Consider the following 12,651-nt stretch of genomic DNA (forward strand, 5'->3'; position numbering starts at 1 on the left):
CATTACTTCTCATTCTGACTGCTCAAAAATACCTTGTGTTGTTGCTACTATTGTTGCTTTTTGTGCATTTACCCAAGAATGTGAATTCCTTTCACTGCATACACAGAATAATTCCCCAAATTCCAGCTAAGCACTAAGTAACATAATGAGTACAATTTTATTTACATCACTTAGTCAGATATAAAAAATTAAACTGTTGCATTTGAATATACATAGGTATCTGATGACAAAATAAAAATCAAATGAATTATGACGATCAGATTCACTTGACAAGATACATGTTCAGTAAAACATACAGACCCCAGAATTGTCACGGTCTGATCAACACTCTTTTACAAACCACAGGAGACAAAAGAAAAGTTTCCATTCAATGATATAGGGGGTCATGAGAGGGACCCTGGAACAAAAACAGGACATTAATAAAAACATTGTTGAAATGGTATTGTTTCCTGGTACTAATTTGGTACAATTTCTTGGTACTAATAATTATGTTATGTTTCTATAAAATGTTGAAAATAGGGGAACCTGACCAGGGACACATGCACACTAGTTGTACTATATTTGCAGTCTTTGAAAACAATTGTAAAGACATTCAGAATGATAATTGTTTGTTGGGCGGAGTTGTGATTAGATTGGGTCTGTAGAACATGGCCCATTTCTTGACATGCATGGTTTCTAGACTAATGATTTCATGGATGTGTGCTTTGTGATATCAGTGAGGCATTAGGTTTTATTCTTGCACTTATATATTTTACACATGAATAGATAGTCAAAATCATTATAATATGATTGTTTTTGTCTTAAGCTCTGTTTTTGCCTCTCTCAAGTAATGAGTCGATTAGCTTCCTAAAATTCCAATAAAGTAGTTTTTGGCCTCAAGGAACTGGGGACGTTATGAGAGGGCTTTGCACACCTGCCCTCCTTGACCCTGTCAGCTTAGCCTTAGCGGCGGCATCTTATTCTCATCTCGTCTCCATGTACCCAAGCCTGGAAGCTAACTGTGCTTCTCTGAATCCCCAGCTTTGAGGCATCAGAGATAAGAAACTTAAGAAGAGATGTTCTTACTATACAGTATTGTCTTAAATAAAATGAATTTATGAAAAATGTTTTATAATTTTAAATGCTCCTGAAAATAAAGAAAATATTTTAATGAAGTAGATATTATCATAAAATGGAATAATGTACGGCCACAGAAAGAATTGTAAAATGTTTAATAGCTGCTTAAATATACTTAAAGTTTTCTCTTGACTAATAACTCAAGTTTAATCATTCAACGATGCCAAAAACTAAAGGCCTGGCAATATGCTTCCACAAATATAATAGTCAAGAAAAACCCTAAGATCTCTTCATAACATAGGAGTTTGATTAAACTCAATGGCAACTTTGTTTCTATTTTAAATACATATGTTATAATGCTAAACGTGAATAAAAATTTTCAGCATTTACAGAATTTATTTTTAGAAAATAGCTATAACAAATCTTCCCAAAGAATGCCCTGTGTTTTGGAGCAGTATCTTATATAATTCTCTTCTCTTATTTTTATAACAAAAAGACAGAATATTATCTAAGACATATTTATGGTTACAGGCTTCATTTCCTTTGATGATTATAAAATGTATCTGTAAATAATAAGAAAATCTTTTAATGAAAATTTTATTGAAATTTAAAAATCAAATAATAATCCATAACAGTGTCTCCCTAGTCATTTTCCCCATGGTTGCAGAGTAAAAATAAGATACAGTGTAAAAGGTGCCTGGTAGATGGAGGGCAGTGCCAAACAAAATAATTCAGAGCTCATACCTGAAGCAGGTGAAAAACAAGTGTTTCTAACTTATCCCCTAACTCCCAAATTGCATGTATGTGGAAACGCAGCACACTGAAGGTTGCAACCTGCCCATATTTCATAGGATTCCTAAAGGAGTGCTTCAGATTTCCACACAGCCCTTTTCTGGACTGTACCCCAAATGATGGGGTTGATGGTAATGAGGAAGGGACTGACCATGATAATTATACAAAGAACTAAATAAAGGTGAGTTGACTAAGTATCCTGGAACAGGAAACAGTTATACTTTATTCATACTGTATGTACTGACAAAAATGAAGAAACTGAAGCACAAGAAGTTTACATGACATGTCCAAGGCTTTTGATTTGGGAATGGAACTCTGCTAATGTGCACTCTTAAATCCGTCGGAATTCTACTTCTGAAAATGCTTATGCAATTGTTGCTAGCTGCCGTTTGGTCCCCAATTTCAGGTAAGAAACACTGACTGCTTATCAGATATCATTGACCAGGGGTTTGCTTTTGTCTTTATATTAATGGGCCTTTCATTCTAAAGATACAGACACAAAGTCTAAAAGACTTGCCCACAACCACAAACGTCTAAGGATAATTGCTGAAGTATTTGATCATTCCAGGGAAAATCCTAATATGATGGCTGGATTTTATGTCAAATTGATGCACCTGTGTGAAGGTGGATGAAGTCCAACCACTCAATCAGAGGACAGCCTAATGATGTCTCCTTGGGAGTTGTGATAGTTACAAAATCTATTGTCAATTTGAAGCTTATGAATGAAGGGATGGAGGTTAGCCTGTCAATGAGGTCGCAGCTTGATGACCCCATTTGAAGGTGCTAAGGAGATAAATAGGTTTTTGGGGGCTGGACACATGCTTACTGGAAGACATACATGGGGCTACGCTAGCTCTCTGGAGCTGAAAGATCCAAGTGGAAACCCCTGCCAGCACTGAAATGCCTCTATGGCCATTGGATCCACAAGACGTTCCACCCACTGGCCTGTGATTGTCCTGCATTCAGCATCATTGCATGTGTTTTGCAAGTTTAAAGACTTTATAGATCAGTATCGGACATATGGGCTAATATAGAACTTATGGATTTGATCTGGACCCTGCTGGGGTGTTTTCTCAATATTCAATTGTTGTTGTATATAAAGCTCTTCCTTATACGCGAATTTGTGTTTTTGAATTTGTTTCTCTAGTCTACCCATACTAACACAAGTGTGTGGCTTATTGATAAGAAATGCTGTGGAAGACTGATCCCTTTCTCTTGCCCTTTCCTCTCTGCTTGCTGAGCCTCAGTGGTATACTGGTCATGCATTGGGCTGCGAAGCACGTGATTGGCAGCTCCCATTGGAGAAAAACTGGATATTCTACTCCCATAAACAGTCACAGCCTCAGAAATTCACAGGCGGTTGATATGAATCAACATTGATTCAATGGTAGAAAGTTAGTGACTGCTGGAATCTGAGGCCCGTTTTGTCTGCCAACCCTGCAAGATGTTGGCACCCTCCAGGGTCCTGCTAACCTTAGACTCACATGACTCTATACCCACCTGCCTGTGGTCCCCCAGCTTCCCACTTAGCATTCCTTCTTTAGCAGCTAGCAGTCCTGTCAATCTGAAGAGGTATCAAGTTAGCATATCTTAAATTGGCCTCTACTGGGCCACTTCCTTGATGGAAATTCCCTTCTCCTCACCCCTCCATCCCCCCGATTCCAACCAAAATATTTTATTGTGAGCTCTTACAGATATTAAACCATCCATTAGTTCAATCAGATCAAACAGTATTGTATAATTGTTAATACTATCAATTTAAAAACATTTTATTCTTCTCAAACTCATTGTTATCAGCTCCCCATTAACCCTCCTCCCTCAGTGTACCCCCTCAGGAACACTTATTTCACTGATTGTCTTTATAGATTCATCAATCCTGGATTTCATATACTGAAATATAGAAAAACATATAACAACCTTTCGAGAGGATTACTCAAATGGCAAAATACATCAGATATAAACCTTAATACGGAACACACACACACACACACATACAAAGTATTGAAAACCAGATCAAGTCCAAAGTGTATCAGAGGAGGATAATGTGACAAGATTGAGTCAGGTTATCATTTTAGTCTTCTCCGTCCTCTCTCCAATACTCTGTTTGGTAGTTTATTTCCATGTTTCAATTTTGGATAGAGGAACATCTTTTGAGGTTTATATCCTGTGTAGATCTCAAAGACGTATCTTGGGCTTCCACTGTCTTCCATAGTCTTCTGAAAATCAGAATCTCACAATTTAAATGCTCATATAATCCTTTCTTTGGCTTTGGATTATATATATTGGAATCCTTGGGTCACAGATGTCGGTATGTTTCTTCCATGTGAACTTAGTTGAGATCTCACTCAGATGCCTTTGTTTGGAAACCAGCTTCGAAGACCCCAGTTGCTATTCTACCTGATGGCCGGAACCCTCTAATTTCTCCACCACACTTTGCTAGAGCACCTATATCTTCTGGGTTTCCTTCATGAGGGTGTCAAGCAGGATCCTGTAAGAACTAAATGTTCTGAATTTGTAGCTAGGATTTAGTGTTATCCCCAAATCCACCCTTGTGTCTATGTTTTTTATCTCCCTTTGGGTCCCCTTAGAGACCTCCTTGTTAATTTAGGTTAGAAATTGTATCAACCATCTCTCTGGACGATAAGGATATTACATCATTTGTGTCACTGGTACTGGTGAGAGTTAGATCTTAATATTCAAAAGATTAATAGATCCTGGATGCTGAAGGCAGGACTGATTTTACTAAAAGGAGTTACAAGTAAAAATGCATAGATTAAAATGTCAGTTTTTATTGCTTCTCGGCTTTTTGCCCAAGATCAAGTGTAAAAGTATCAGTTTTAAGAAAACACGACTGTTTTAGGGTGGGTTGACTAGAGAAAGAAATCCAGAAACATTCCCCTATGTGTAAGAGAAAGGTTTATATCAAAAGTAATTATATATCAAGCAAACATCTCAGCCCAGTCCAGATCAAGTCCATAAGTATGATGCCAATCCATAAGTCCCCCTTCAGAATCATGTAGCCACATGTACTGATACAGAATGCTATGGTATCACAAGCAAGGGTTCAAAGTCATGTGGGACCAATGGGGTGGCCCCATCACCGGGCTGGCAACAACAGGGTCAGCCAAAAGGAAGTGGAAAACAGAGGGGAGGGGAAGGTTCTGAGGGCCCTCTTATAAGAAGGCCACACCCACAAGGAAGTACCATCAGCCTGTGACTTGATTGACAGGCTAGATGCCATCCCTATACTTTTATGTCTCTTCAAGTTGACACAAAGTGATGTAACTACCACAGCTACCTTTTCTTGACTCTTAAAACAAAGTAGAATATTTTTTCAAAAAAGTTAGGTAATATGTTCAAGGATACCCAACATGAAAATAGCAGATCTAGACAGGATTCCGGTTTCAGAGTATTAAATTATGAGCACACAGCCCTAACACCAATTTAAATTGGTTAAAAATTGAGGGATTTAAGTGGAAATAATTAAACCAGATTAAATATAATATGAAAAAGCATGTAGAAGACAAATATTTCAAGAACTAAAAAAAACACTTATTGAGCTTATGAAATATAGGAGAAAATATTTTAATAATATTTATTGTAGAATTATGACATACTGTAATCCTTCAGTAAATCCAACTTTGGACGTTATGTAGAGAGGAAACAAAGACCCAGCTTCTTGTCAGAGAGAGTCACAAAGCTCGCATTGGAAACACGGGAAGCTGGATGTCAGATTGTCCCTGACAGGACACGATGGACTAGATGTCAAAGTGTCCCTCAGGGATCAGCTTGTAACCCTTATTTTAACCTAATTTGTCTTCTGGTGATGCCAGGTAACACCAGACAATAGTAGAAGATCTATCGTGTAGCAATAATGTTAGTTAGACGGGCTTTACGTGTCCAAATAGACCATTTCGTTTAAACAAACAAGGTTTGAACACCTATTATACAGTGCAGAACATAGACAACTGGAAAACGCTAAAGCGCATGACTCATACTCCTCTTCTAAACGGTGTATGGAACATTAGCTGAATTATTTGCTTTCATCATCATTATTGTCATTTCTGTTGAACTCATTAATTGTAGCTAATATCTTGAGTGTTAATTATTTTCTAGGCATTGCACTAAGAATACTTCAAGGATCACCTGGAAAACATGCTTTTATTAAATTTATAAATTTAATCCAAGGTGGTAAAGGGCTGCCTTGTGATCCTAACATTTCTACATAGTTCAATTATCCTGCCTCCTAAAATGATAATTCACATCTCTTCTATTTTCTCAAAGTTAAGAGATTCCTCATCATTCACAGGTGGGTCCCTGGATGCTCACTGTACTAAAACATTAGAATTGATCAGAATTGAACTCCCTGTAGCTGCCTTATCCCCTCTGTCTTTCTCCTACAGCTGATAAGCTCATCCTGCTTATCTTGTCACACTGATTTCATTATAATTTCTATTTACGTGAAATGTTTTTTAAACATTTGAAACCATGCAATATCACACAACTAAATATGTACAGAGATATGTATACCCAGTTACTATTATGTTGTGTCCGTTGTCCCATTTTTCTCCACAAAATAAGACTTGCTGAATATTCTATTTAGAATGTCCACCTCCTAACCCTCCATCTCCCCTGACTGCACCAATCATAAATCCATTAAAGTTCCTGTTAGTAAAGATCACATCCAATCTCCATCTTGGAAAACCACAGGGTCAGTTCTCATTTTTTTTAATTTAATGAAGCTATAGACTCTTTTTGTCAAAATGTTCTCTAAACCTTTTACGCATTTGTGACTGAGTTATCACCACTTCTAACATCATGAGACACTAGTTGTCTCAGTGCTTCTGCAAAGAGTCCAATTGCTCAGAGCTTACTCTTCAATCTGTCTCTAATCTAAGTACTCTCAACTAATACGATATGTTTAAATATGCTTTCTATTCTGGACTATGACATTTTAACCACATTCTAGAACTTTAATCTGAACTCTGATATTTTAAAGTTTCAATTATATAGCAGATATTTAAAACTGATCTTGTTAACAACTGCTTTCCTGAATTATCCCACTCAACCTTACCACTCCAGCAGCTTTACAATTCTCAATGAACAATTATTTTGCATCCCAACCACTTATATCCAAAACATTGAGTTACCTACACCCGATCTTTTCTACACACCTACATGGAATCAGTGAGCTAAATCCTATTGACTATTCTTCCAGATCACCCCCAGACTTAGTCTTTATTACTCTGTTACATCACAATATTTCTTAATTTTTCACATTTGAAGTCTGTTTTATTTTTTTCCTTAATGAAACATGTTCCCTGCTGTATTATCAACAATACAGTATAGTTAACAGTGATTATTTAAAAAATGGGAATCTCCTCATGCCCATTTCTTCTGGAAATTCCTTGAGAAATTAATCTCATTCACATAAAACCCAAAGTGCTTATAAAGTGTGTTGTGAATTGCATAGAGCTGTTAAATATTGATATTCCTTTCCAAAATATGTACTTGGTTCATCCCTTCTCCTATACTATAATAGTAACATGGACAGTGGCACAATAGTTTCCTGAGGTGTTAAAATTTTTACTTATTCCATTTAAAAATGTATGTGATGATTGTTCCTCATATAAGTAATCAGTTAGCTCCAATCCATCCACTATTTATGGTGGACTAGAAGTTGAAAATTACTATATTAAGCCAAGGAATTTTGCTGGCTTAGTTTGTAAAGATTTATAGTCTCTGAAATCATAAGGATAAATCCTAATCTATCTAATAGAGTTGCTATGAGTTGGAATATACCCAATGGCAATGGATTGATATTAATATTAATAATATTAGGAGATGGAAATATAATCTTAGAGTTTGGTAAAATCTCAGAGATGAGACATGTCTAAATTTGGGTTAAATTCTTTGCCATTTGTGGGTTGTGGTGTTATACTCTACTGTGAAAGGTGTTACATTACTCTTGGCACCAAAAGTTCCATAGTGCTGGAGAAGATTTTATTTGTTTAATTCTGAGTTACTTATGAAGGAGTCATGATTCAGAGTAAAAAAGACTTTGTACGGATCCTAATATATGTATTTTCATGTGTCTTTTTTTGTTCCATCTCTCTCTTGGAGGCAAGGATCAATACCAGATGAATTCTTCAACCTACTGCATAGAAAATAAGTCTGATAACTAACCAAAAAACTTTCTCTATAATTAATAAAATATTTTCACCTTTAGTCTAATACAAACAGGAAAAAATTTCCTGATTTTCAATACTTAACAGTATTTGATAGAAAAATCCTTTCTTCTGTCAAGAAATTAGATGCATGGAGGAGGTTTTGAAAAAAAACGATAGTGACAAAAAATCATTCCTCTTTGTTTTAAGCATCATTTGTGGCTACTTTGTGAGCAGAACAGCATCGAGCTAATATCTTTTTAAATGCTCCCATTACATCTTTGTTTCGTAGACTGTAGATCAGAGGATTGAGCATGGGTGTGACGATAGTATAGAAGGCTGACACTACCTTGTCCTTCTCAGGGGTGTGAAATGACTGGGGCAGCACATACATGTAGAAGGCCGCCCCATAGAAAATGCTGACAACAGTCAAGTGGGAGGAGCAAGTGGTAAAGGCTTTTTTCCGGCCTTCTGTAGAGCGCATTCTGTGGACAGTTAACAAAATGAGCGAATAGGAAGTGGAGATTATCGAGATAGGGATAAGGAGCATGAGTACACAGCAGATATACATCAGTGTTTCATACAAGGACATGTCTGCACAGGCCAGCCTGAGAACTGCAGGGATCTCACAGAAGAAATGGTTGATGCTACGTGAGCCACAATAAGGGACATTCATAGTAATGGGGGTGAGCAAAAATCCATCAAGGGACCCACCAAACCAAGCACCAGCAGCCAGAAGGAGACATACCTTGTGGTTCATCAGGACTGGATACCTGAGAGGGTTACAGACAGCCACATAGCGGTCATAGGCCATGAGACCTAGAAGGAAGAACTCGGAGCCGATCATAGTCAAGTAGAGAAATATCTGGATGCCACAGGCCACAAAGGAAATGGTCTTCTCTAGGGACATCAAATCAACAAGGAGTTTTGGGACAGTGGTACAAATAAAGAGGGTGTCCATGATGGACAACTGGCTGAGCAGAAAGTACATGGGAGTGTGGAGGCGGGCGTCCACCTGAATTAAAAGTATCATGACCAAATTTGCAGTTACAGCCACTATGAAAATAGCAAGAATAACAGTGAAGACAATGCCTGTAACCTGGTTGTTCACCAGAAGTCCCAACAGAACAAAGTCAGAAGATGAAGTGCTGTTCTTCATTGCTAGAACCTCTGACAAGTTCCAGGGAAGAAACGCCACAATGAAGCAAAGGAAATGAGACATTTAATATCAAATAAAAGTCTAGTGGAAATGACACATTGGAGGATACTGGACAAGATAAAATTTCCAGGGCAGAACGCTAGGGAAATCAAACTGACCAAAAACCCTCTCACTAAAAAACCGTGTTTATGGGTAAAGTTCGCCTTATTGTGGAATGACACTCTTGGGGTATTTTTGTATGCTATTCATTCTTTTATTTGACGAAGACAATTGTATTTGTTGTATTTGGAATAGGAAAAATGAAAAAAAAAAGAATTGATAAATTTAAATTATGGTGAGGATGAAGTTGCACCTGAGACAAATTATGGTATATTTAATGGACTCATATGCATGTGAAAGTTGGACAATGACTAAAGAAATGATGCATTTGAATTATAGTCCTGGCAGAGAATATTGAAAACACCATGGACTTCCTAAAAAAAGAGAGAAAGAGAAATTTTTATTGGAAGAAGTACAGCCTGGAGAGCAAGTGTGGTCCAAAGCCTTGTGGACTTTGGACATGTTATCGTGAGAAAAACACAATAAATATATGAAATAGCTTTGTCTTCTTAATGATCAGCAGAATGAAAACTAGCATCACAGTAAGATCCATTATATCGTTACGGATTGATGAAAGATAAAGTTTTACTAATTAGATTATTATAATAGAGTTTAGTAAATTTATTAGATGGAAAATTAATATGCCTAAATCAGTTTTATATCTATGTGCAAAAAACCCCAAATATTGAGCAAATAAAATTAACAAAACATTTTGACTTGCAATGACAATAAATATTTAGAAACAGCAAAAACATCTCCAAGGAAGAAATTAAGTTTTAATGACAAAATTTATGGAATGATGTGTAATGTGTAATGATACACATTGGATTGAAAGACTCAGTATTGATAATATGTACAAATGTTCCCAAATTTGAAATAGGAAATAGAATATTTATTCTCTCCAAATTTATCTACAATGTATTATCCTAATACAAATCTCATTTTTTCTCTTTTCTCCTCTCCCTCCTTCATTTCTTCTTTGTTTATTACATGTCTTCTTTTTCTCTCTTTAGGTCTTTGTTGTTTTGTAGAAATGACAAGATACTTTTAAATTTGAGGGAAGATTCTATAATGCTATGCTATAAAGTACTTAATAAATAAGTAATGTGGTCTTTTTGTTAAGATAATCACATAGATCAATGTATTATAAATAGATCATAAAATGAAACAGATTATATATAGATAGTTCAGTATGATATATCCATGAGTAAAAGAGAATGTTACGAAAATAGGTCATGTTCACATAAGAAGTCCATGTTTATCAGAGATATGCATTAATATATCACAGACTAACTACTGTTATTGTTGAATTTTTCATTTGAAAGCATCCTAATGACACTTGGACAAGGGAATTACTGAGAGAAATTGTCTACAGCTATCCCCTGGTGGAAGAGAATTATTTAAAGATGACTTGTTTGGAATAAACTTTTGCATGGGTGAACTGGGAAAAATTAACTAACTCAATTAACTAACTAACTAACTAACTAACTAACTAACTAACTAACTAACTAACTAACTAACTAACTAACTGATAGTGTTGGGTAAGTATGCTGAAAGTACCTTGGGCTCCCAGGAACAGAAATCTGTTATGGAAGGAGTACAACCATAACGCTCCTTAGAAGTGGGGGTGGCAGCACTTCATCTCACATACTTGCTGTATGTTATCAGGAAGAGACAACTCCCTACAAAAGAATAACAGGCTTGGTAAAGCAAGCTAACAGTGAAAAAGAGGAAAATCTTTTTGGTTTCAAATATAGTTATTGTCAGAATGGCACAGGATCTGGTATTGTTTGGTTCGGTTATACGTAGGTCACTGGGACCTAGAGCTTCCTCAAGGACATCTGACAAAGACATACTCAGAGTGGAGTTAAACTACCCCTCTCTTGTTGACCTTACAGTTCTGGAACTGAAAAAGTTGCCCAACATACATTCGTGCTGTTTTGGTTGAAGAAAATCTTGAATGATTCAATAATAAATTGGTTGAACAGTTTAAGTCAATTAAAAGAAATAACAAAAATTTGACTATTTGGAGCATTTGTTTGGGCTTCATTAATGACAATTCCTTATCTTTTTGTTCCTTTTATTAGTTACCAAATTCGGATCACCTCAAATTCCTTGTACTGCTTAGTAATCCCCCCAGCATCTTTCTTTAAATAGCTTCTTTACTTTCTCATTTAATAAAACCATAGCTTACCTAATAAATTTTCTTAGAAAGGCAGATATGATCATACCATTAGCTTATTCACTATATTGTTCCCATTGTTACTATGGGTTTGGGTATGAAGACAAAGAAACAGTTAAAAATTAAGCATTGGTGTTTTGTAGCCATTTCACTGAATGGCAGACTGAAGGAAGGCATTAACCAGGGAGCAATGTCAACCAGTGTTTATCTGTACCATGTGCCAGAAGTTAACCAGAGGACCAGGGTACTGTGGAGCAGAGTATTAAACGTAAACAAAACACTTCAGAAACAAAAATTTTGATCCTGATTTCAATTTAGATGAATTGAAGATTTAAGTGTTTAAAAAGAAAAGAAAAAGAGTTGTAGATGCAATAATGTGAACTGTTCTCCAAACATAAAGTTTACTGGCTTGATCATTAAATATGTGTTTATAATTGAGAAGTTCTAATTAAGGTGAAAACTCAAATACATGCTCCCATTTTGTTGTCTATGGTATTTGCAAGATGACTGCAGTTGCCATGTTCAGTGTGTAGCATTGCCATATACAGGAAATCAAAATACAGGATTGCACTTAATTTCTTATATAATTATACCCTTAAATATTTCGTAAAATTGTAACAGTTTTTAGAAATCTATTTTTACGACATCTACATTCGCTCAGTATCTTTCTACTGCACTATGAAGTGGAAATGCAAGTTTGGTGTCTTAGTTTCACAAAGCTAAAAGCATAGCAATCACAATAAAAAGTGATGTAGAATCAGCAAATGCTAATAGGTAGTCTACAATGTCAAAATGTTAATTGATATTATTGCTAATTTATTGTGTGACCTGGAGTAAATTCTGACTCAAAATAACCCTATGGGACAGAGTATAACTATATTATAATTGGGGTTTATTAGGCTGTAAATCTTTATAAGAACAGATTACTATCTGTTTTCTACCACAGAGCACATTTTGGATGTGAACTGGTGATCTGTCAAGTGGTAACTGATTCTAAAAATTAAATAGTCTAATTCCAACCTTCATTTTGATTAATAAATTTAAATTACACTAAGAGTAGCACAAGAATACTGTTTCATCTATCAAGCTTTTTTTATACACCCTGCTGGCAAAATTCTAAGGCAGATGGCAGTGAGTTTTAGCTTTGAATCTAGACTGAGAGGCTCAACACTTTAATTTCATAGTCAACTGGAATC

The 12,651-nt window shown here is 35.9% G+C and overlaps 1 protein-coding gene across 2 annotated transcripts; it reads right to left on the minus strand.

Annotated features, from left to right (window-relative positions):
* Window positions 1-8,220: 8,220 nt before the first annotated feature.
* Window positions 8,221-12,408, minus strand: LOC142441201 (olfactory receptor 2T11-like). Of its 2 annotated transcripts, XM_075543254.1 has the most exons (2): window positions 12,397-12,408; window positions 8,221-9,168 (listed from the first exon to the last, which is right to left on the minus strand). In XM_075543254.1, exons 1-2 carry the CDS (start codon window positions 12,406-12,408, stop codon window positions 8,221-8,223), a joined length of 960 nt encoding a protein of 319 aa, XP_075399369.1. The 2 variants fall into 2 exon arrangements, with proteins under 2 accessions (XP_075399369.1, XP_075399370.1); XM_075543255.1 differs by lacking the exon at window positions 12,397-12,408 and having other exon boundaries at window positions 8,221-9,174.
* Window positions 12,409-12,651: the final 243 nt, after the last annotated feature.

The sequence above is a fragment of the Tenrec ecaudatus genome, chromosome 2 (genome assembly GCF_050624435.1).
Source record: "Tenrec ecaudatus isolate mTenEca1 chromosome 2, mTenEca1.hap1, whole genome shotgun sequence".
Classification (NCBI taxonomy): Eukaryota; Metazoa; Chordata; class Mammalia; order Afrosoricida; family Tenrecidae; genus Tenrec; species Tenrec ecaudatus.